The sequence below is a fragment of the Nesoenas mayeri genome (genome assembly GCF_963082525.1).
Source record: "Nesoenas mayeri genome assembly, chromosome: 1".
Taxonomy (NCBI): domain Eukaryota; kingdom Metazoa; phylum Chordata; class Aves; order Columbiformes; family Columbidae; genus Nesoenas; species Nesoenas mayeri.
This window is the reverse complement of record NC_137541.1, coordinates 148,316,210-148,337,943: the sequence shown is the minus strand read 5'-3', so window position 1 is coordinate 148,337,943 and position 21,734 is coordinate 148,316,210. Positions and strand designations below refer to the sequence as shown.

The 21,734-nt window shown below is 41.8% G+C and overlaps 1 protein-coding gene across 2 annotated transcripts in view; it reads right to left on the bottom strand.

Moving 5' to 3' along the window:
- MRPS9 (mitochondrial ribosomal protein S9) overlaps window positions 1-11,322 on the bottom strand; it is a 36,355-nt gene extending 25,033 nt beyond the window's left edge. For both annotated transcript variants that reach the window (XM_080352792.1, XM_080352793.1), the window contains exons 1-2: window positions 11,228-11,322; window positions 2,684-2,863 (exon numbers count right to left, since the gene is read on the bottom strand). In XM_080352792.1, coding sequence (XP_080208918.1) covers window positions 2,684-2,863; window positions 11,228-11,296 — 249 coding nt within the window. In that variant the 5' untranslated portion in view covers window positions 11,297-11,322. The remainder of the gene's footprint in view (window positions 1-2,683; window positions 2,864-11,227) is intronic.
- Between the last annotated feature and the right edge of the window lie 10,412 nt (window positions 11,323-21,734).

The following is a 21,734-nucleotide window of genomic DNA, read 5'->3' as shown; positions in this document are numbered from 1 at the left end:
ATGTACAGGTGCTAATTTATTTAAACTGTTCTCTGCAGTTCTACACAGCTTTATAAACTGCATCTGGCACCTAATGTTAGCTGTCAGTTGTAGTTAGACATGCCTGTCCTAACGACTCTGTTCATTAGAAATAAGCACAAATTATGAAATATTGTGAAAAATGATACATCAAATGGAATGGGCAAAGCAAATCAATTAGAGAAACTTCATAGCACATATTCACACATAGGAGAATAAAACATCCTAGCTTCAGAGTGAGGTCTATAATACCAATTAAAAAGCAATTGGTAGACTTCTGCAGAGTTATATATCAATTTGCTGGATTTTTTTTTTTTCTCCTCCAGAAATACAGTTGTAATGCACAGCTTAACTTTTCATTCCTAAATAAAAGCATCAGTAAGAGGCAATTCTGCTTCCACAACATCCAGAAGGATTAGCAAATAAGTCAACTTATTTTCCTGTTTAAAACTTCACAAGGTTTAGCTTTTATTTAACTATACCTAAAACTCCAGTGAAGGACAGAATCCTGTGATGTCTACTTTTGAAATACACCGCACAAACTGATTAACAGCAGAAGACATGGATGTATATAAGTACTCATCAGAAAGAATTATTACTGTTCAAAATGTAAAGCTTGATAATTCTCCTGCCAGTGCTTAGGCAGCTTTTACATTTTATAACAGAAATTTAATTATGCATAGCAGACACTATTACACACATTAAGTATTCTCCAACACCTGATGGAATATGTACCACAGACACTTGGTATCACCAAACAAAACACTACTCTTTTGGCTCCAGTTCTCCATCTTTTCAGAAACAGAGTCTGCAAAGCAGTCCCATACTTGTCACCTGCACTGCATTTGTAAAAGCTAATTTCCAGAATAAGTCTGCTTTTACTAATGATGGAGCTCAGTTAATTTTGTGTAAAAACTCATAGTGCTGTGGATTCAGAAGGAAGAAACCACTCCTTGGATACAGTCGTCTTCCATTTCTTCCAGTCTTACTGTCTCTAAGCCTTGCCCCTAGACTCAATCAAGGAAGGAAGGCAGACTACAGATTAATGCATTGTCCTACCATTAACCTTTCGGGCAAACAAACTGAACTATTAGCATCATCATCATACTATAGTAACATGGGAGGTATTCTGGTGGCAGGTCTGTGCATGAATACTTCACAAGAAAGTAACTAAAAAAAATAAAGGTCACTAAACATAAGAAAAAAATCTGAAAAATACAGGAAAAGGAAATTCTATAGTCTGCACAGAAATAAGAAGGCAAATGTAAAGGAACAAGCTGCTACTACTGCTGACCTAGATGCCTCTATGAATACTTTGACAGGACCTTATCCACGCTACACTAGGACTGGAAGGATCTCTGCATTGGTACTTGTGTTTGTAGAAGAGCAAAGCGATATCTATGATTCTGAATGAAAGTAGTTGCAGTATCAGTGCATAACTTCGTACTCATAAAATTTGATTTCCTACAGATCTGTGACTTGAAGCTAAGCTTGCCTTATCGATTTTCTGATACCTGATAAGAATCAAGTCTCATTTCAACCTTTTTCTCAGTAGGCCATTGACTCTGTGCCTCTTTTCTACTTTGCTGTCTATTTTCAGAGAAGTTTTCAGAACTTAATTTTGAAGCCTGCCAAATGTGTTTGAAATCAGCCTGTATGGCCACCTACAGATGTAGTTCTCTTTCCTGGCATAAGCACGCTGTCAAGATCCCTTACATGGACACAGCTATGCTGACAAAATTTTGCCACTGAGGCAACAAACAATCTTCTCCCCTAAAAAACTAAACCACACACACCTCTCTTTTGGCACATAACGCATTACTATGTTTACCCTAAGGGCCCTGCTGATATACTGTGCTGCCACGGCTACAGTAATAGTGTTGCTGCTGCACAGAGAAAGCTTCAGCCATGAGACTTCATGCAGCTTCACCTAAGAGTGAATGTCACCAAATGACATTTCTCCTCTCTACTTCTGGTATGTGATAAAATAAGACAGAAATGACAGAAGCAAAGACCAGGTGGGACATTAAAAAAAAATCCATGTAACAAAACATTTTTCTGAGTGAAAGGCAGCATATCTATACATGAGCATAAATGACAATGAGCAAGAGGAGGTCACCCATCTGTCAGTTGTCAGAGGGAATGGCAGTAAAATAGTATGTTTGGAGCTACTGATATGAGCTTAAATTCGCGTGTATATTAAAATCCCTAAGCTAACCTAGAGTGTTAGTTGTAAAACATCCTACACAATTTAATTTGCATTACCAGCAACCACAACATCACAGAAAAAAAAATGACCTAAATATACACAGCAGGTCAAATTGTGGGTAAACGTTTCGAAGTGCTACAGAAACCTTTACAGTGCCTCTTATATGCTCAGATCAAGGGGATTATCCATTACGACTCTTAAAAAGAACCTACTGTGCTTTAGCGAGATGCAGTATAGAGCTCTATACTGTTATGTCTGACCTTACACGGTAGCACAGGTAGGATTCTCTATTCACAGTCACAGTTGCAATGTTTGCAATGTATAGTAGTATTCTTTCTTATTCTGACAGTTTGATTAAAATTCACAGAGAGCTGAGGGGTTCATGCTGAAGTAAAGTGCTTTCAATATCTGAAACTTTACAGTAAATTACTTCTCCAATAGAGCAACTGTACTTACATCAATATCCTCTTGGGTAAAAGTTTCTGGATCTTCTCCCATCATGTTGGCTAAATGTCTCTTTCCTAGGTTGAACTCTTCAATCTGGTTTTTAATAAATGCCTCTGTGTACTTTTCAGGTCCTGAGGCTCCCACATTTTTCCTCTGCCTTGCTGTAGTGGTACAGATTAGCCTTAATGTCTAACAAAAACAAAAAAAGAAAAAAAGAAAAGTGAGAGGTTTATTTTATATTTTTGGCACAGTGAGCTCTAAATGAAATGAATAGTATAACAAGCCATTCATACCTATAACAAGATGCAACACATTACTGTAATAAGTTAGAAAAGGCAATATTACTAATGAAACCATTTTCTTCCAATTGTTTAATGTCCATAAACAGATAGACACATTGTAAAAGTTGAACATTTTCACACATTACAATTAATTCAGAAGATTTTCCTGACAGAAAGAAACATACCATCACATGTCACGAACATCCAGCAAGAGCAAAACCCAGAACTGATCAACTGATGCAGTCTTAAAAGAAAAAAATCTACCAGCAAATAAGCAGATTTTGTCTTCACCTACGAAAAAGATTTGTGAGGTGGCTCTCCAGTGGCTTTCAGAAGCGCATGGTTCCACAAACACTGCTAAAGGCTCTGGAGTGCTCCTTCCTTATTATGTTATGCACTATTTTGTCTCGCCCATGTTAGCATTAGAGTCCTCTGCAGCTTAATTATTCCACAAATTGAATGAGAACTAATTATTTGTGTTGTCTTCTGTGGCTGGGGGGAGGGATTCACAAGAAAAACAGTATGTGGGACAGAAAAGCAAAAACAGAAAAAGAATCACTTCTGAATCAGAAAAACATACTGTTCACCCTATAGGACTCTGAAACACTTCTCTCTGGCTCCTTCCACATGCCATGGTGCAGCTTCACAAGGCAGAGTGAGCCCATCTCACAGTCAACCCTGCCAGCATTCTATCCTCCACTCCCAGCTCTGACACTCAGACTCTTCTCCAAACCAGCTCAGCTCCTTAAAAGTGGCAGAACATCAACTTCTGCTTCCTCCTAATGAGTGAGTGGGCAGCTCTCTGCTGAGCTGGTAAGTCCAAGCGATTCAGAGAAGCCTCTGAGAAGAGCCAAAGCTGACACGAGAAGGTGGCTGAACTAAGCAACTGGGAGAAAGAAAGAAGAGGAGGCATCCCCTCTTTACCTTCATTTCTTTGAACAAATTAAACTGCCTCTACCGCTCCTGGAGCTACAGACTCAGTCTACCTTTAGCCAAACATGCACAACAAAGTGAATGAGTTAGGGTTCTTATTATGAGGAACAGAATAAAGCTAGTATTTGAAATTATTAAATGTTTTCTGAGTCACCGGAATTGTCTTCTCCAGATCACAATTTAGACGTGCTGAGCATTTTGATGGATTTTATCACTCTGAGTTAAGCTAACATGAATAGCATAAAATACTCATTATCTTCCTTTAACTAATACAAATACAACAGCAACCTTCAAACCTAGTTATAACCACAGTAACAAAAACACACAAATCTCATCAAAACAAGATTACATGCACAGATTTGCAAGAAAAAACGCAAGAGCAGATCAAACTTCCACCCTTCTGTCAGTAATGTGAGTTAGCTTACACAAACTTCTCCTGCAACTAGAAGCTTTGGCTGTTCTGTATTGCATGGTCAAGTCTTACATGAACAGGAAATGAAACACAGCTTTTCTTATACTTTCACAGAGCCCAACTGGTATTCTGGACATCCTCCAGGCAACAATCGACCAGTCCAACACATCCAATTTGCTGTATCTATGCAGAACTATTAATGACCAATGTACCTGATGACTGTCTCAGGCTTCAATATATATATATAGCCTAACAACCCCACCTAAAATTTCAATTTGGAATAAAGACTACAATATCCTGCCTTAAACCTATGTACAGCACATACCTGTACTGCAGGATAGGTCCTATGAATTCAATAAGGTTGGACACAGAAGGTAATCTTTGAATGACAAGGTCACACGAGATGGAAATAACTGACCCTCTACACTTTTACAACCTGACAAAGATATGCCCCCCAAGGTATGTACCTCAGAAAAGTAACCAAAACCTCTGCCAGAAAAGGTTTAAAAACAGGTCCACGGCAGAATTTGGTGCTGAAGAGCCTATTTTGCTTTGTTTTCTCCACAGCTTATATGTATCATATGCAATGCTAGTCCTGGTATGCCTTTTTTATTTTTTTTTATATTAATGTTTTCTGTGAAGTTACATTAGCAACTACAGAATTAAAAGAAAAATAATCAAAATTTTAAATGTACACATTTTCCACAGGCAAGGCTCTGGTGATTTCCTTAGAAAGAAGAGGTCTCTCTCCACATTCCCTGTTCTTCTTTCTTAGTCACTCCTCGGGAAAGAATTCAATTCATCTTCTGTATTTCTTGTCTTAACAGTAACTAATTATTTGTAATTCTTGTTAATGAACATATGATTCTTTATTACTTGGCCCAAAATTGCTTTCTCCCTGCTATGCTTTAAACAGGATACTTTAAAAAGATTGCTTTCATCTTATTCCTGTCAATTTCTATTGTAATTTTCTCATTTTTGTCCTCCTTCCCTCAAGCTATTCATAGTCTTCCCTAGTTTCAATTCGTCACTAATCAAAAGTCCCTGAACACAAACTGTTCATAATTAGAAAACAGCCTCTTATGCAAATTAATATCTATTGTATTGGATACCTCTTCTGGGATAAGAGTACTATTTCATGGGTGGCACAGGGAAGAATTGTAAAGCACAGCTAAACGCTTCTGGCACTTCAGTCAAACAAGAAAGCACGCTCCCTTACTTTCTAGAGGACACCACAGAGCTTTACATTCACAGAATCATAGAATGGTTTGAGTTGGAAGGGACCTTCAAAGGTCATCTGGTCCAATGCCCTGCAATGAGCAGGGACATCTGCAACTAGATCAGGTTGCTCAGAGCCCCGTCCAGCCTGGCCTGGAATGCCTCCAGGTATGGGGCATCTCCCACCTCTCTGGGCAACCTGAGCCAGGGTTTCACCACCTTCACTGTAAAAAATTTCGTCCTCATGTCTAGCCCGAGTCTCCTCTCCTTTAGTTTAAAACCATTACCTCATGTCGTATTGAAACAGACCCTGCCAAAAAGTCTGTCTCCATCTTTCTTATAGGCCCCTTCTAAGTACTGAAAGGCCACAATACGGTCTCCCCAGAGCCTTCTCTTCTCCAGGTTGGACAGTCCCAACTCTCTCAGCCTGTCCTCACAGCAGAGCTGTTTCAGCCCTCTGACCATTTTTGTGGCATCCTCTGGCCCCTCTCCAACAGGTCCATGTCTTTCCTGTACTGAGGGCTCCACAGCTGGACACAGGATTCAAGGTGGGGTCTCACCAGAGTGGAGTAAAGGGGCATAATCACCTCCCTCAACCTGCTGGTCATGCTCCTTTGGATGCAGCCCAAGATATGATGGGCTTTCTGGGCTGCTAGCACAACTTGCCAGCTCATGTCCAGCTTTTCATCCACCAGTACCCACAAGGCCTTCTCTCCAGGGCTGTTCTCAATCCCTTCATCCCTCAGCCTGTATTGATACTGTTGATTGCCCCTGCCCAGGTGTAGGACCTTGCACTTGGCCTTGTTTAACCTCATGAGATTCACACAGGCCCACTCTTTGAGCTTGCTCAGGTCCCTCCGGATGGCACCCTGTCCCTCCAGCGTGTCAACTGCACCACTCAGCTTGGTGTCATCCGCAAACTTGCTGAGGGTGCGCTTGATCCCACTTTCTTAGGGCAGACTTTGACCTGTTTAGGAGGCTTGTTGGCAGAGTCCCTTGGGAGGCACTCCTGAAGGGCAAAGGAGTCCAGGAAGGCTGGTCTCTCTTCAAGAAGGAAATCTTAAAGGCACAGGAGCAGGCTGTCCCCCAGGTGCCAAAAGACAAGACAGCAAGGAAGAAGACCAGTCTGTCTGAACAGAGAGCTTCAGCTGGAACTCAGGAAAAGGAGAATTTATAACCTTTGGAAGAAGGGGCAGGCAACTCAGGAAGACTACAAGGATGCTGTGAAGTTACACAGGGGGAAAATCAGAAGGGCCAAAGCATATGTAAAATTTGTCTTAGAGAAAAAAACCCAGCATTTTCAGACAACTTCAACTTCTCTGGCTTAATTTTTTCAAGAAAAGGAATAACTAGGACCTGTCTGTTTACTCATCCTGTTCATTTTGCTTCACTGAAGTTATATGGATATCAAATCAACACGTATCGCTAGCAGAGGAATCAAGCTTCCTGTACTTTTGGAATCGGAGGAAAGGGGAATCAGAGGTAGGAGGCCTGAATTCAAGAAAAAACGTTGTCCATTTTACCACATGACACATTACAGAGATAGAAGACAACATCAAATGATGTGGTACACATGCAGTTGCACTATTTTCGTGCTGCTTTCATGCTCTAAGCTGGCAGACTTGACCAATTTCCTTTCCAAAACCATGCAGTGCACAAACTAATTTGTACTAAAAATCATAGAATGCTAGGGATAGGAAAGGACCTCAAAAGATCATCTAGTCCAATCCCTCTGCCGGAGCAGGAACATCTAGATGAGGCTACACAGGAATGTGCCCAGGCGGGTTTTGAATGTCTACAGAGAAGGAGACCCCACAACATCCCTGGGCAGCCTGTTCCAGTGCTCGGTTTAAGTGGAACCTCTTATGTTCCAGCTTTAACCCATTACCCCTTGTCCTACCATCGGTTGTCACCGAGAAGAGCTTGGCTCCATCTCATGACACTCACCCTTTGAATATTTGTAAACATTAATAAGGTCACCCCTCAGTCTCCTCCAAACTAAAGAAACCCAGCTTCCTCAGTCTTTCCTCATAAGGGAGGTGCTCCGCTCCCTTAATAATCTTCGTTGCCCTACGCTGGACTCTCTCCAGCAGTTCCCTGTCCTTCTGGAACTGAGGGGCCCAGAACTGGACACAATATTCCAGGTGTGGTCTCACCAGGGCAGAGTAGAGAGGAAGGAGAACCTCTCTCGACCTACTAACCACCCTCCTTCTAATACACCCCAGGATGCCATTGGCCTTCCTGGCCACAAGGGCACAGTGCTGGCTCGTGGTCATCCTGCTGTCCACCAGGACCCCCAGGTCCCTCTCCCCTACACTGCTCTCTAATGAATCATTCCCCAACTTATGCAGGAACCTGGGGTTGTTCCTGCCCAGATGCAATATTCTACATGTGCCCTTGTTATATTTCATTACATTTTTCCCCGCCCAACTCTCCAGCCTGTCCAGGTCCCCCTGGATGGCAGCACAGCCTTCTGGCGTGTCAGCCACTCCTCACAGCTTGGTGTCATCAGCAAACTTGCTGAGGGACTTGCTGATAGTCCCTCATCCAAGTCATTGAGGATTATGTTGAACAGTACTGGCCCCAGCACCAGCCCTTGGGGCACTCCACTAGATACAGGCCTCCAACCAGACTCTGCCTCATTGACCACGAGTCTCTGGCTTCTTTCCTTCAGCCAGTTCGCAGTCCACCTCACTAAGTTATCATTGGGATAGAATTTCATCAACAGATGAAGCTGGAGCTGTACAACTACATCAGCATGCAGGACTAAAGCTGCCATGTGTCCATTACTGGCACAGTTAGTGCTACTGAACCCAATAGACATATAAGATACCAACAGTAGCCCTCGGGTCACTTGTTGCCCAAGAAAAACATACATTATGTAGCAATCATACAGAATGTAAATGCTCAGACCCATTCCAAGTTTCTAAAGAATTATTTTTTTGTTAAAGAGATCTGGCTTTCTAGTGTGCTGCTTTTAAAAAATGTGTTTTAATTGGTTTACTTAAACAACATTTACATAATCTCAGATTTCAGTCGCCCCACAAACTAATTAGATGAACCAATATCAGGTTGATGTTTTAATAAGCATTTTATAGAACACATCAGAAAATATCACAAGGCGTCAGCAAATATGCATATGTGATTTTATATTACTTTTTATACCTAATTTCACAAAGTATTTCAGCAGAAGAAACTTCTTCCCAAAATGAAGTCTACTGACAGGTAATTGTAGAACTGCATCTCTCCACCCAGAAAATCTACTTTCTGTGCATATTTGACCCAATCTACATAAAAGTTTAGCTTATACTGTATACTATAGAAACAAAAGATAGCCCTAAATGTATAGATATGTTGAAAATGTCAGGCATGCATTTTGAGGAACAGAATTACAGTCTGGTTGTTTTGAGGCACAAGTTATCAAATACTAACAGGCTCTTTAGCTTAGTTAACACTGCTGAAAAAGCTACTCCATTCGAAGTGTGTAGTTCTGAATGACTGTCAGCAAAGCGGTATTATCTCTTTCTGATATTAGTACATATATTACCCATGGTGATAATGTAGCAGACCCAGTCAAATGAAATAGCACCTACACTACTCTGAACTCTTCTGTTCAGAATGGAGCTATTCAACTGCATCAGAAGCAACTCACAACAATCAAGCTAGTTTTTTTTTTCCTTTATAAATAGTGCTAAATCTCAGTGTTTTGCTTATTAGAAGAACAGGAAACTAAATCTGTTATTCAAAGCCAAGGAAACCAGAATTACAAAGTTTCTCTCCCATTTCCTCTCTCAGTCCAAGATACTTTCAAATACTAAAACCCAGAGAATTACACTGTTTCCTCCACTAAGACAGACAGGAAGTAATGAACTAAACTCTAGTAAGGGAGTTTTTGGACAGGCATAATAAAAAAAGTTCCCTAACAGTAAGGACAGATAAGTGCTTGATGTAAGAAATGGTTATAGCAGGTTAGAACAACAGTGCATCACCATATTACCCTGCCAGTATCAGAGGCACAAGGAGAGGATGAACAACTAGGAATCATTTTCCCAGGACACTTCCCTTGTTTTCAACAATCTGCAGTTCAAAGGCATGCTGATATTTTGTTTCTAGCAATCCTCAGTGGAATTTTCTTTAGAGTTTCTTAAGTTGTTTTTTGTATTCACATAAATGGTTAGCATCCTGAATGCCCTCATCAAACAGTTCCACAGCTCATCTACACCTAATGGGAAGAGTTTCTTTAAGTTTCCTGGGCCCTGCCTCCCATTTGTGTCCTTCGGTTCACCAACAGTTAAGATGACTTGTACATAGCTACAGGCTTAGGTACTGATTCCATCTCTTGGGTGGAGAGTAGACAAATGATGTCTCAAAGCCCCTTCCAGCCCTACCTTCTACAGTGACTCCTCCTTCGAAATAATTACCTCATTTATGACACAAATAGTTTTTGGCTCAAACTCAACCAGGTGCCTGGCCAGGAAAACTAAGCTACTGGCATAATCATACCTTTGACACAGGATAACCAAATCAATGCAATCAATTCCAATTGAGAATAAAATCTAGCATCAGAATATTTTCAGCCTTATTCTCTTTCTCATTTCTTGCACAATTTAAGTGCACGTGTTTCTAATCACTGCATAAAGAAGCACCCACACAGGCAACAGGTCTTTATACTTAATGGGTGAAGTTAATCTAGAAGTAACTAATATAAACAGTTCAAATTGCTCCTTCTAGTATTACCTTTCATTTCCTTACTGCATCTTACTTCAGCAACCCCATGGTATGGTACAGTTCAGTCACTGAACAGTTCTTTATCCCTTATTATACTAAACTACTTTGTAACTTGGAAGTGCTACCAGCATGCCTTTTTATCCACTTGCTGGTCACTCATTAAATATATATACAGGTGTATCAAATACCACTGCACAAACACAGTGCCTGTTCTCAATACTGACAGCAGCTACACTTTTTAATTAAACAGCAATCAGCTGAACACCGGGTCAGCTCTCAAAACAAACAGGTAATTCTGCTTAATCAGCAGCTATTGCACTTAAGGAGCACACCTCTCTCTCCCTTGGAGGAACTGGGAAACTACCTTATCTACTCACCTGCTGACCAAACATAATTCAAGATGAACAATATAAAAAAATTACCACTTATTCATGAATCTTACAGTACTTCACTTTTGTATATAGCTTTGGTCTACACGTAGCTCTGTTAATTCCAGATATATACATCTCTATATAGAGATAGATAGATAGATAGATAGATAGATAGATAGATTGATTCAGGGGTTAACTACTTTTTATTTTCCTTTATATTAAGAAAAATAAGCTCTGCGCACCGCAGGGCTGAACTGACCGCGGCGCCGGCCGCGCACTCTGACCCAACGCTGCCTCCTCTCGGCGCCAGCCCCGCACACCCGGCAGGCCGCAGCCCCTCCCCCCGGTCCAACTGGGGCCTCCGAAGCGACCGCGGTGTCACCCCGGCAGTGACACACCCGCTCCGCAGCCGCGCCGGGGACACGAACCCGCTCCACTACCGCCCGCTTCCCACACCAAGCCCCCCAGCCTCACCCCGCCGCCTTCGTGCTCGCCCGCTGTCACCGCACGGAGCCCCTCGCCAAGCAGGGCCCGGGACACCGAAGCACGGAGCAGGCGGCCTCCACAGGCCGGGCGGCGGGGAAAGCGCCGGGCCCGGCTCAGCACTCACCTGGGCACCCGGCGCCGCCGCACCCCAACGGCTGCCCAGCTGCAGCACGCACCCAACGGCCACCGCCATGCCCGCGGCAGCGCTGCCCCGGCCGCAGAGGGAAGGGGAGGCCACAGCACGGGGCCCGTCCGTCACAGGCTCCGGCGCCACCGATTGGCGGTTGGGGTAGGGGGTGGGGCCGCGCCTGCGCGCTGCCCCCAGTGTGCCCTCCCCGGCGCCGCGGGGCTGTGGACGCCGCCGTGGGTGTGAGCGGAGCCGGCGATCGGGCCGCGGGCGGGATGTCAGAATGTGTTTGAAAAGTGAAAACACATCAGCGTTATTAAAATTCACACCGATCTTTAAAATGGTGGTTTGTAACTTGCATTGTGGTCGCACTGGGGGCGAGGTGAGCCGCGGGTTTTGGGGCTGTGCCCGTCACCCGAGGAGGGCTCTGCTCCCCTGAACCTCCCTCTGAAGGAAAAGGCGAAAATCAAGACTGCTGCTGAAGCGGATAACGTTGTAAATTGCAGCATGTCAGGCGAAACCCTGCTACTCTGGAGACTTGTAGCAAGCATATTTCACCCTAGCTTTTGGGTTTTTTGAGCAGTGTAGGAGGAAGGGACCTGGTGGTCCTGGTGGACAGCAGGATGACCACGAGCCAGCACTGTGCCCTTGTGGCCAGGAAGGCCAATGGCATCCTGGGGTGTATTAGAAGGAGGGTGGTTAGTAAGTCGAGAGAGTTTCTCCTTCCCCTCGCCCTGGTGAGACCACACCTGGAATATTGTGTCCAGTTCTGGGCCCCTCAGTTCCAGAAGGACAAGGAACTGCTGGAGAGAGTCCAGCACAGAGCCGATAATTAGGGTGTGGAGCATCTCCGTTATGAGCAAAGGCTGAGGGAGCTGGGTCTCTTGAGCTTGGAGAAGAGGAGACTGAGGGGTGACCTTATTAATGTTTACAAATATACAAAAGGTGAGTGTCATGAGGATGGAGCCAGGCTCTTCTCGGTGACAACCAATGACAGGACAAGGAGTAATGGGTGCAAACTGGACCACAAGAGGTTCCATTAAATATGAGAAGAAACGTCTCAGTGAGGGTAACAGAGCACTGGAACAGGCTGCCCAGGGATGTTGTGGGGTCCCCTTCTCTGGAGATGTTCAAAACCCCCTGGACACCTTCCTGTGTAACCTCATCTAGGCGTTCCTGCTCCAGCAGAGGGATTGGACTAGATGATCTTTTGAGATCCCTTCCAATCCCTAACATTCTGTGATTCTGTATTTTATCCACATAAAAAAATGCCATTTTTCAGAGATAACATACCTGTGTCTTGCTGTGGGGGAATCTGGGATCAATACTGTCACCTTACAAGGCAACATTAACCTGGATGCTGAAGCTTGAGGGCTTTAAAGGGTTCATAATTTCCATGAAGTTACATAGTTTACCTCTTTAGAGATGACTGGATATTGGTGTTTTGTACCACAGGAGAAGTGGAAATTAATTAAAAATTGAATTAAAAAACCTTTCTACTTTAGACTTACTGGACCCTTCTCTTTACGAGCACTTGTTATTTGAGAGAAAATTCAGGAAGTGAATCTTAGCTTTTCCAGGTTTGTTTTTCTCTTTTGCCGGTGACTCTTGCTTCCCCTCATGCATATCTAAGAATTATTTCCTCCCTGGGATATAAAAGAGGGTATAAGGAAACTGGCCATGGGCAGGGAAGTCACCCATGTGGGGCGGTGTAGGAGAAGCCTTCTGGAAAGGTGCATTTATTATGGTGGTTAATGACTGTGAAAATGAAAACAGTAGTTTTGTTGACATGAGTACATGTGGGTGAATGCTATGAACACTGCACCAAAGGAGAGTGGTGGAGTGTCTCACTTCTGTGCACGCCTGGTCAAGCACTAGTAACTACAGCCATACTCTCATTCATAGAGTACATAGGGATGGCATTTGATTACCAGCTGTTGCTCCAAAAGAGAAAAAGAGGGTTAGGTTAGGGGTACAGTCCCACTGACTCACCTCCTGGAGCAGACAGCAGAGCTGAAGGGGTGAAGAAAGCCAGAGGTGGTTTGGCCTCTTCGAGATGCATGGTGAATCTCATCTGCCATCTGCAGCCCGGCAGCTTGGCTTGTTTTGGTGACAGAGGAGCTCATTAGTTCACACCATGCTGCACAAGTGTTATCACTCAACCCCATCAGACACACAAAAACAAAGCCCCACTGGAGTGGACTGTTTTTATTGCCCAGATATAATTAATTATCAATTAATTTCAGGGAGCTGAGCTACCTGTACAATATCAGCCACTTGGAAACTGGTTGATGTAAATGCAACTCCCTCAACTGCTTAAGTCTATCAACTCCTGTGCACACTGTGAAATAAAACTGCATGCTTTTGCAGCCTGGAAGATATTTTCAATGACATGAGAGCCTATGTATGGTCCATAGTTTAAGTCTGAGGTTACAAAATTTCTGAATGCAGACCTCAGTGTATGTGGAGACCAACATTTAATGACAAGGGCCATGTTGTGTCTCTCTTGGATCTGTAGATTGGTCAGCCCTTAAGAAGAAATAGCTGCCCTTCAAGGTGAAAGATTTTTCACAAACCTCTTTGAAATCCTTGAATTCAGATATATTTCCCAACCAACCTTGGCTGCTGCCAAGGAGCTTGCCTGGGCTTGCTTGTTCCTGGAACATATATCTACAGAGATGCCTGGGCAGCCAGTTTCTAGACTGATCATAGAGCTAAGTGCAAGTGCATGGAGTTATTACTTGGGATCCTTTGAAGACAATGTACCTGTGGTGGGCATGGCTAATGTGCCCCAGAAGGTTTCCTACTAGTGGAAGGATTGCCACTTCTGCTGGAATGGCAGGATGCTGGGTTTGCCAGTTCAAAATCAGATTTTAGCACAAGCCAAAGTAAGATAAAAATGAGTGGAAGTTATTTACAGGCTCAGCCCCCTGCATCCCCATCCCTCTGTCAACAGTTTATTAAGACACAGGTGTGGGTAAATGCCAGAAAATCATGTTTAGTGCACTTATCCCAAGATTAACTCCAAAGGGCTTCTCTTTTGACCTCTGCATTTAGTTGACACACTGTAGATGCTTACCTAATCTGTGCAAACTACCCTGATGCTTCACTAAATCCTCTGTGGATCTTTAGTCTCTTGTGTGGCAGGAATGTCCTTTTTGAGGCCAACTGGGCAGCGTTCAACTCTGGGAACTTGTTCAAATTGTGAACCTGATTACCTATATGCTCATGTCACTCTCTGATCATGCTCTATGTGATCACAGAACTGGGCACTGCTGCCTGCAGCGCATTACCTGCCTTTGGTTTCAGACTAGGTAATGAGGGTAAGCATATAATTTGGGATGGTGAAAGCTTTGCAGTCTTGTCTTTCAGGGGCAGCCTGACATTAAGAAAATAGTGCTTTTGTGTGGGGTTTGAGGTTTCTTAAATGAAAAATCTTTGAATGCGAAATAGAGAAACCAAGCTGAGCCTGCCATGTGCATGGGTCAGGGGACAGCCTGAGGAGAACATCTGCAGTATGTGCAAATTCTTGAGCACAAACCTAAGGCTGAACTTCCATCCAAATCTGCTGATTTCTTACACTACCAGCCTACATGCAGGCAGTCCTGCAGTGAGATTTGGGGTGTCGTTATGTAATTAGAGATGGGATTTGTAGATAACATGTGTCTAGCTTACTGGTATGGACAGTGTGAAAATTGGTTGCCGGAGGAACAGGTATCCCAGTGGCAGTGATGGAGATGTATGGATCTCCAGCTCACGGCCTCTCTGTTGCAGACGAAAAGATAGCAAGGGTGGCAGCACTGGGTAAGACCAAAGGTCTGTTGAGTCTGAGGGTTTCACTCCAGCAGTGGCCAATGGCAGATGTTTATAGAAGAGTAGAAAGACAGGGCAAATATCCAGAGATGAGTCCCTGACAAAGTTTTCTGACCTGCAGTAAGCTGAAGGTGGTATCTTAGGCTTAGACATACAAGCAACTTATGCAGGAGAAGAGAGCAGGACTTCATGGACAATATAGCAGGACCTGCTGCCAGACAATACAACAAGCTAATCTGCAGGAGAGGGAGTGAGACTCCATGAATGAAAAGACAAAACAAACAGTTGTAGGAGAGTTAAAACTTCTCAGGATACTATAACCTAAATCTACTTCTGAAGAGATGCCTAATTTTTTTAGGATTTTCCCTAAACAGAAATGAAATAGTAGATTTAGGTTTGAATTCTGAATTAAAGTTGTTCTTCTTAAAAACTATTTTCTGTTCTATTTCCCCTGTGTTTTTCTTCCTTAGGCTGTAAGTATTGTGGCTGAAGTTCTGGGGCATCTGTGCCAAAAGGGACAGTGATCAGCAGCACTCATCCAGGGACTGAGCATTTGGGTGGCAGAGCCTGAGGATGCTAGGCAGAACATCCACACGCTGAGAATATTCCTCAGAGCCTAACCAGGGGCACTTGCTGGATTCTCGTTAGACCCAGGGAAGTTTAGGAATGCCCAAGTCCAGTGTTGAACAAAAGACTTGAGGGTTTGTCTAGGAAGAGCACCGGAGAAGGATGGCTTGACCGAAAGCCAGAAGCTGATCAGTATGTGTTTTGAAAAAACAAAATGCATGTTAAAAATACTGAGAATTCAGTAATATTTTAACTCTGTTCCAATTAAATAATTTCTACATATTTTACGGTATATGTGTGCTTTTTGACATAGAAATTGTTTTGCATTGATCTTTTTCATCACTCTTGAAAGGCTTGAGGCTGATGTATCCAGAAGCCATGCTTTCTTAAATGCAAACACATAAATTTATTTTAAAAAGCTAATTATAAGCACAACTATTTAATTGCATTTACTTTGCTTCAAATGTGAAATGAGCACGCTCCACTTCATAGCCTACATGCACTAGCTACCTAAGGGCTGTCAATTATGTTACTCTATAAAAGGCAAAGCACTTAGGGGGCTGTCAATCAAGTCTGTTGTGAGAGAGATTTCAAGAATCATTATTCCAACAGTATTTATCAAATATAAAAATAAAATAAATTTACATGACAACACCAAATACAGAGGGATCATATTTCATTTTATAGTGAAATTGGTTTGGATTGAGCACAGAATCCGTAAAGGTGAATCAAAAATAGCCTGAGATCTTCGTTTGTAAAGCAGTGCCTTCTGTTTTGTTCCTTCCTACAGCTTTCCTTCTCTGCAAAATAAGGTGTTATCCAAATCTTCAGTGCACTTTGGATCACAGCCCCGCATCAGTTTTGTCTTCACAGTCCAAGGGGTTGTTGGTTGGGGCTTTTTTTGCACAGCTTATGGGTATCGCTGAGCACTGCAAGGCATTTTGGGGTGCACTTTTTTCTGCAGTATTATGTTCTAGGTCTGCCATAATTTATGTACTTGAGTAGCACCCATTGAATTTACAAGCAGTTCTGAAAAAGAAAGAGAACTTGTATGGATGTAATTTGGAGGCATCCAAAGATAGTTTTATTCCACATAGGTGCCAGAGTCAGTCCAAAGTGATCCAAATGCCATGTCAGGGCTTATTTTTAGTTGGCAAGTGCTTTTAGACTATGTAATGTGTCTTTGTCATTTGCCCACTATACACTTTGCCTCCATATATTTATCAGTGTTGCTATTGCTGATTCAGAATTTCAATACTAGAATCATTTGAAGCTGTTCTTTAGACCAGAGTTTGCAGCAGACTTTTGTCTCTTTATAGTTAGACTAATGTCATTACTGATCCTAGCAGAAACTTTGAGTCAGAACTGACATTAGATCCAGAAGTGGTGCCTATACTGATAAATAAACGAGGCCTAGAGACAAAGTGACCTTGATTGAGCCACATTAGTGCTGATGAGAGCCACCTTCCTTGTACAGCAGAGCTGCTTGGAACAGCCCAAAATAGAACAAGAAATACAAATAATGTCCCCCATCCATAGACACAGAGCAGTAGTAGTTTTTTCTCTTCATCACACAGAGGGAAATTTACTGCAGTTCCCATTACTGAACCTGTTCAGCTTTATAAAGTTTTCATTGTTGATTTTTCTGAATACTGGAGATGTATATATATTCTGAATAAATAGAAGAAAACAGTAGTTTTTCAGATTGTATATGCTTCCTAAGATTCATTTATAGACAGATAGTAGACACTGTAAATCCTGTCTGCCTCACCAGAGAACCAGAAAATGCATCTCAGAGAGTACCCTCCTGGGACAACCTGAGGGATTTGCTGGTGTATAGTTTATGGATGCTGTTGGAGGTTGTGAACTCCATCTGTATGTTCGTCAGACTGCAAGCTCTGTTTTGGTTTTAAGGCTGGGATGCACCTTCCCGTGGCCTCACATCTTTCCTGCTGGATTAAAATTCAGGCAGGGTGCATGATGGTTAATGACTATGTGTTATCCCATAGAGTACTGCAGTCCTAGACCCTAAGTTACTCCTGCCAAGGAGACTGGGTTGTTGAGGACATGGTCACCTTGGCCACAGACTAATCTGGCAGGAGACGGTGTTCACCTGCTGAAAGCCGAATTGGAGATGAAAAGTTATAGGATAAAAGTGGTGCTCTTGGTGTCTTTGGAGCTCCTGGAATGGCAAATCCAGCACCTAGCACTTTTCCATGCCTCTTAGACATGCTCTGAAGAGGACAAAGTGGTTATTCAGAATTAAATTTCTTCTCCCTTCAAAATGAAAATCATGACCAAAATACTAGCCAGTTCAGAGCTGAAAATTTATTTTAACAGGCTTTGGACCAGTCTCTGAAGTAATGAAGCACAAGAAAGTATGACTTAAAGATTTCAGGTTTTAAAACAGCCATAGCAACAGAAGCTTCTGATTCATCAGGGCTTCCACGGAAAGTCTAAAGAAATATATACAGTACATCTTTCACAGAAATAACATGGAAAGAGAATGATAAATTTGATTTGGATTAAGAAGAAAAAGTAACTGCTGTTACTTTCTGACTATTATATTCAACTAATAAAGAAAATAATCTGCATTTTTCTGCTGTAGAAACAAGCCATTCATGTGCCTGTATTGAATTTATTTAATATATTTTGGGAGCATTCACTTTCTTTTATGCTAAAACAACTGAAAAAAAAATATAATGGTTTTGTACCTGCTATAATTTTTAGGTATTTTATGTTAGGATGTCAAGGCTATAAAGTGTCCAGAAAAAATAAGTATCTAGCATAATATAGATGTCTTCCCCAGATGTTCTGATAAAAGAACTGCGTTCTTTTTGTCTTCTCTTTTCTTGCAACAGTGAGGTGCTACCTACAGTCTACCCTCTGGGTGCCAGTACCTGAAGAGCCAGTCAACACTTCACCTGGGAAAGATCCCTTCCATTGTTCTGCTGCACAAGAATTAAGGCTTAGTCCACAATAATCCTGTGTGGGTACGTTTGGAGGGAGTGGTAAGCACGGGAAGCTCCTTTAGCATTTGAACATCTGTGCAAGAGCCAACCTGAATGAAGAAGTAGTACACTGCTCTCCAAGAGCTGGACTGGCACCTGGATAATAGTTTCATCTCCAGGCATTTTATGCCAGCCTTGAGAACCTGTCAGTCATTGACCCCTTTGGACCAAGTTCCAACTATAGAGGAGAAAAGTGTGAGGAGAAAAGTAGAAAGCACTATTGAATGCTTTCTCTTCTCAACTGTCTGACCTGCAGGTAGAAAGGCAGTCTCTGTTTTGACATCTCTTGCTCTGCCATCTTCAACCATCGAAGAAAGCACTTAAGAGGGCAAATGATGCGGTCTGGAGCTAACTCATGAAATAGCACGCATAATTAAAATTATTATAAATATCAGTAGAAACAGCCTGAATCATCACCTCCTTACATGTGAGAATCTAATACTGCATGTCAGCCTAAATCCGAACATCTGCAGCAAGTGACTGTATTTCTCAGATTGTGCTAGTTCTGTTTCAAAATAGGAGGCAAAACAGGGGAAAGAGAGTTTGTGGGTTTTCAAGGCAGAGAGAGAAGGAATCTCCAGCTTCTGTGAACATAGTCACAAACTTACTGATTTACTTATTTATTGATGACACGAGTCATGTGTCATTTGTAAAGAGCTGCCACAATCCAGCTCAACATGGCTGGCTGGAAGCAAATTATCCTGAACCTTGTGGAGGTAAGTAGGCTCCAGCTTATTTTAAAGGATGCCAGACTTTTTGTCTCTTTGACCAAGCCTTCCCAGTCATTTATAAAGTTACATGGAAAGGTCAGTCTGTACTTAGATATACAATGTGATTAAAACAGATCACATTAAATTATTTCAGTTTACATAAATAAAAGAAAAGCAAAATGGAAACGCTTGCTAAATATCTCTTGGGAGAGGACTTCACTGTCCCCTGGGATGTGATTGCTAGTTTTCCACTCTTCTGGATACATTAAAAAAAAATAAGCGAAAATCAAACAGGAATTTCATTAGGAGTTTCTGTTGCAATCTAGAAATTCTGAGTAAATATGGAAGAAATATACATTTTTTATGCAAGGAACTTCAGAAAAAAATCTTTTCTAGAGTGGAGTTGTCAGGGAAAATGTGATACAATTCAAAATAAAAAACTGCAGTTTCAAACATTAAAAATAAAAGGGGCGAGGAGTCACCTACCTGTAACTCTTCAATGAGATCAATAGGATCAATTCAATGGGATCAATTTTTTCTCTTTGCCTCTTCCATATTTCTGACTCTGCTATCAGCACACTTTCCTCTGCATTCCAACAAATCTAGCACTGAACCAGAACTTGAAGACAAGTCTAACTTACTTGTCCACAACAGATGACATAATTTGATATTTTGGTCTTTCACACACTTCAGGGACAGCTCCATTCTTTACTGATCCTGCCTGAACAGACTTGACCTCACTGATCTGATTTGCCTGTGACGAAGGGATGACACTAATCTTGTGGCTGCTAGATCAGATCCTATCCAGATAGTTTTTATGTGCTCATTTTCCTTGGATTTTCATTCTGTTAAAAAATTATAATAAAAGGTGATCCTGTGTTTAGTAGTTCTGGGACCAGCAACTATTAAGAGCAGGACTTCAATCCCTCTGCAGGCAAATATCATTGTGCGTGTGAGGACTAAACAGCAGAATAATTAAGAAAGGTTACTTTATTTTTTAAAAGTGCTTTCCTGGCAAACTACTGGTGTTGTCACTCTTCAGGGGAAAAATGTTGCCTTTTGATGCATTTGTCATAAAAGGTCTGATTCTGAAAATGCTCAAACACATGAGTAACCACTCTTGAGAATAATATTCAAAGGGTTCTTTCATGGTTGGGTATTTGGTTATTGTTCCTGTATTAGAAGTGATTTCTCTTGATGTCTGAGTAATTAAAGGATTGTGAGATACTGCTGGCAGAGATATTCCTTGTATGTTGGATCTATCCTTTTCCTACCACTTTTCTCAATAGGGCTATTATTCTTGTCTTGATAGGGACATTTTCGCTGCCATCATGTCAGGCTACTCCTTCATCTTGACCTGATAATGATATATCTTATTCAAGGCGATGGTGTTTTAAGTAAAACGTATTCGTACTTTTCTCATAAATAAGAAACCTTTCTGGTGAGGAGTTCATCCCAGTTCCATTTTGTCCAACAAACAATACACTGAAGAACATGAAATTAAATGAGGAATTTGTTGGTAAAGTACACTCAGGATAGCATTCAGGTAAATTTTTAAACACCTGATTGGACCCTGCAAACAGCTGGCCCCGCAATGAGGACCAGGCTTGGGGAGACAAAATTTGGTTTGCCTTTTTCTGTTTTAAGTTTTCTGCAAATGATACATAGTTTAATTGTTACTTTAAATTGTTTGTTCAGATTTATCGAAATAGGTTTTTGTGCTCTGCCAGCATATGATAGTCAAACACCTGCTAATTATTTTGAGAATGTTCACAAACATACATTGGTCTTCAGATTTTTTCTCAGAATAATGGAGATATTTGATGTGCAAAATTGGAATTGTTTGAAATTTGCAGGAGAAAGCAGATTTTCCTCTTCTCATCTTCATGCTGGAAATCAGATAATAAATATTTTGCTCTTCACTCCAGTAGTAGAACAAATGTGGCAAAATGAATCAACATACCTGAGTCTTCTCTTTTAAAATACTAGAGGACTCTCACAGATTCTCAAACCCTCTTTGCAATATTTGGTAAATCTCTCAGTTAAGGCTTAATTCTAGATGACGGTAATATATGTGTTTTAGCTGTTAGAATACATAGAACAGTTTGTCACTATCACTGAGTAATTGCGTTGCTGTTAGTGGTAGGGAATGTGTTATTCAGGAAAAAAGTAAAATTAAGGAATCTTCTGAAGTCAGGTTTAAGGTAAATGAAACAAATTAACAGAAATGTAGAGTGGAAGATTAGAACAAAATTGAACATAAATAGCACTGCAACTTTTTTAGCCTGAAGAATCTGAATTCCAAAGAGAAACTGAAGAACAGTTATCCTCTCTGGGAAAAACAGATGCCATCAATGAATGCAGAGAGTAATTGAATATATTTGCAAAAATGAGGGCTTTCTG